Source organism: Gossypium raimondii, chromosome 4 (genome assembly GCF_025698545.1).
Source record: "Gossypium raimondii isolate GPD5lz chromosome 4, ASM2569854v1, whole genome shotgun sequence".
NCBI classification, from domain to species: Eukaryota; Viridiplantae; Streptophyta; class Magnoliopsida; order Malvales; family Malvaceae; genus Gossypium; species Gossypium raimondii.
Window position 1 is genome coordinate 24,811,773 of NC_068568.1, and position 3,707 is coordinate 24,815,479.

At 35.8% G+C, this 3,707-nt stretch overlaps 1 protein-coding gene across 1 annotated transcript; it reads left to right on the forward strand.

Moving 5' to 3' along the window:
• The first annotated feature begins 519 nt into the window (after positions 1-519).
• On the forward strand, positions 520-3,134 carry LOC105766597 (IQ domain-containing protein IQM6). Its single transcript, XM_012586113.2, has 8 exons — positions 520-827; positions 917-1,031; positions 1,112-1,177; positions 1,271-1,359; positions 1,451-1,538; positions 1,754-1,993; positions 2,067-2,168; positions 2,258-3,134. The coding sequence occupies exons 1-8, from the start codon at positions 520-522 to the stop codon at positions 2,948-2,950; spliced, it is 1,701 nt and encodes a 566-aa protein (XP_012441567.1). The 3' UTR covers positions 2,951-3,134.
• The last annotated feature ends 573 nt before the right edge of the window (positions 3,135-3,707 follow it).

Genomic DNA, 3,707 nt, shown 5'->3' on the forward strand with positions numbered 1-3,707 from the left:
TATTCTGATTCAAATAATTGATGAGGTAAATGCATTTTGCATTTTGGTTATCTTCTTGCAACATCGAACAAGGCATTCTTTGCAAGTATATATTGACATGGTTTACTTGGAAGAAATTTAAATGGACAAACAAAGGAGAATGGATGAATGAATGAATATGGAATGCCAAAAAGGTAAAGAGTTTCAAGCTAATTTGAATTGTTAGAATCCTTCACTGGTGGTAGCACTTACTGGGGTAACCCGTTGAGAAATAGTTTCTCGGCATGGTATCTGATCATTTCGATTCTTTTGTTTATATTTTCAGGTCTCAAGATCACATATATCTTGTTGTTTGAGACCTTTATCTATGAAGATTACTTTGATAGCATGTGAATGATTTTTTCATCCTCTTAGTAATTTTGATGACCTGGGCTGTTGTTTTCAAAATTTTCATTTAAAATCCATTAATTTCAAGGATGAAGCTGTGAAGAAAGTGTTGCCATCAGCTGGTTTCAATGGTTGTCTTTTAGAGAAAATGTAATGGAGTCGTATGGTTATAACCATACTCCTGACACCGATAAGGAAAGTAAGGTGTTTGCTTTACCTGAGAGCTGTAAGAATGTGAATGACAATAACATATTGCAAACATCAAATAGCTTGTCAGAGAATGTGAATGACAATAACGTATTGCAAACATCAAATAGCCGGTCAGAGAAAGAGTCCCATTCAGACTTCTCAGAGCTAGGAGGGCAGCAATATCAGGCGGCATTGAAGTTGCAAAAGGTGTACAGAAGTTTCCGAACTAGGAGGCAGCTAGCAGATTGTGCAGTTGTTGCTGAGCAACAATGGTTGGTATCTATCCATCATTGTGATTATCAAACATTTCTTATCAAACATTTCTTTCTTCGTATTTTAATTTCTATAAACCGTTTTGTAGGTGGAAGCTATTAGATTTTGTGGAACTCAAACGAAGCTCTATATCTTTCTTTGAGATAGAAAAACCAGAATCTGCCGTTTCACGGTGGTTTAGGGCGAGAAAAAGAGCTGCTAAGGTTAGTCATGAACAAAGGTGATGTAAGCTTTTAAATGCATTTGGCTGCAATGTTGGTTACGAAGTTATCTTCTTATGCAGGTTGGAAAAGGCATATCTAAGGATGAAAAGGCTCGAAAGCTTGCTTTGCAACACTGGCTTGAGGCGGTAGTTACCCTTCTAAGAAGCAAAAAGTCGTAGTAAACTATCAGTCTTCAATTCTAGCTCTTACTAATCATGTTTCTTAATGCTTGCTAATAGATTGATCCTAGGCATCGTTATGGCCATAATCTTCAATTTTATTATGCCAAATGGCTTCACTGTGAAAGTAAACAACCCTTCTTTTATTGGTAAGATTTCATTTAATTGGTAACAATAATCAAGGAAGGATTTTTGCTTCTTACCAACTGATGAAGCAATCTGTCAACTTTGAACATGTAGGCTTGACATAGGAGAAGGTAAAGAAGTCCTTATTGAAAATTGCCCTCGGTCAAAGCTTCAACATCAATGCATCAAGTATCTTGGTCCAGTGAGCTTAATCTCCTTTTTCAAACTTTTAGATATGTTGTTTTTCTAAGTATGTAGGATGTAGCTATGGCTTTTTCCCTTATTTTGGACGTAATAATATAAAAATCCCAATCAAGTATAGGATATAATTCAATTTCATATGCAAATTATCAAGTTTATTTGGAAGATAGTTACCGAAATATACTTCTTTTTTTTTTGTTTGTTTCCTATTTACAGACTGAAAGGGAGAATTTTGAAGTAGTGATAAGGAGTGAAAAGTTGGTGTACAAGATGAGTGAGATACTTCTTGATACCACAGGAGGACCCGAAGATGTGAAGTGGATTTTTGTTCTCAGTGTTTCTAAGAAATTGTATGTTGGACTGAAAAAAAAGGGCACTTTTCAGCATTCAAGTTTTCTGGCCGGTGGAGCAACATTGTCTGCTGGAAGATTGGTTGTGGAAAACGGTGTCGTGAAGGTCAGTTACACTCTGTTATTTTCAAATTTGTACAAGACTTTTGATGCACTGAAATGTTGTTTCAACTTTATAGGCGATTTGGCCCCATAGTGGACACTACCTCCCAACAGAAGAGAATTTTCAGGAGTTCATATCATTTCTTCGGGAGCACAATGTTGACCTCACAAATGTGAAGGTAAAGAAAACCAGTTCTACATTAATTGTTATTTCAACATGGTTGTTTGGGGGTTGAGATTATGTACTTCTTTGTAATGGTGTTTACAGAAAAGCCCTTATGAAGAGGAAGAAACAAATAGCAAAAAGAATAATAGCCTTCGAAGTAATGAGGCAACAGTAGGAGGGTCACAACAACAAACTGAGGCAACAAATAATGAAAGTTCAGGTCAAGAGAACAGTGGTACAAGAAAGGAAGACCCTACAGACACCGCCCGAAATGTTGCTAACAAATTAACGTCGAGCTTGTCTCGAGTATTTTTGTCAAAACTAAGTAAACTTCGCATACAGAAAATACATGATGTGATTGGCATGATCAAGACAAAAACGTCATCACCAAGTCGCCGCCTTGAGCATCAAGCATTATCACCAAGTACAGAAGATGGGTATGAAACAGCAGAAGAGATTTTACCTGAGGAAGAGTTTCTATGCACTAAGATCAATTTGTTTGGAGAAGAGGATGATGAGGAAGATCGCAAACCTATACCAAAGGAAAAAATAATGAAAAGGATAGACTCTCACAAAGGCTTGAAATCATATCAACTAGCTCAACAATTATCCTCCAAGTGGTCCACAGGGGCTGGGCCACGAATTAGCTGCATGAGGGATTATCCTTCTGAGCTTCAATTCCGGGTTTTAGAGCAAGCATACTTGACTCCGAGATCAAGAAATGTGAATGCCTCTCCTCGGACAACCTCACGTTTTAGCCCATCAGTTTTGACTCCAACTTCATTATGTAAATAAAACATGTTCATCTAAAAGTCCGCTTGGACCTAGAACAAATGATAGTAACAAAAGCAGCAACAGCCTAGGCAATTTTCAAATGAAACTCGGGCTCACATGTCATCGTTAGAGATACATGATTCTTTTCTTTTGTTTTCATACATTCATTTTTCTCATTCACATCACACCACCCAACCTTCCCTTCTTAAACCAACATGTTCTAATGACTTTATTATCATGGCATTCACTATCCTTCCTGCTACTTTGAACAGCTCAAAACAGCTTAGATTTAAAAGAAAAAAAAATGTATCTGCCCAAGGCAATTTTTTAATGCAAAAAACTTAAAACCAACTGCGGATGTTTTAATAGAAAAAATGATGTTTTTTTTTCAAAAAATTTAGAGCTTAAAAAATTATTTTAAACTTGTCGGGTTTTTTTTTTTTCTAACATTATAATCTAAAATGTCATTTCTCGTTTGTGTATCTGTTAGAAGATGTTTGGATTAAAAAAATTGGGCTCAAATCGGGTTGTGAATGGTATTATTTCGGCAAAAGTATATAGTGAAAAGTTGAGTGAATTTTTTTTCGAACATTAATTTCATTATAGGTTTTTATTATATTTTTTTATATAATGTCTAAAACTATTCATAGTCCTCCCCAACCCTTAAATAGGAGGATAATACGTTTAGTGCACTTGAACATATATCCTCCTACACTAATAACAATACTGATACCAATCGAGCTACTATTCAACCGGCAACTGAGGAAAATTTTTAAAT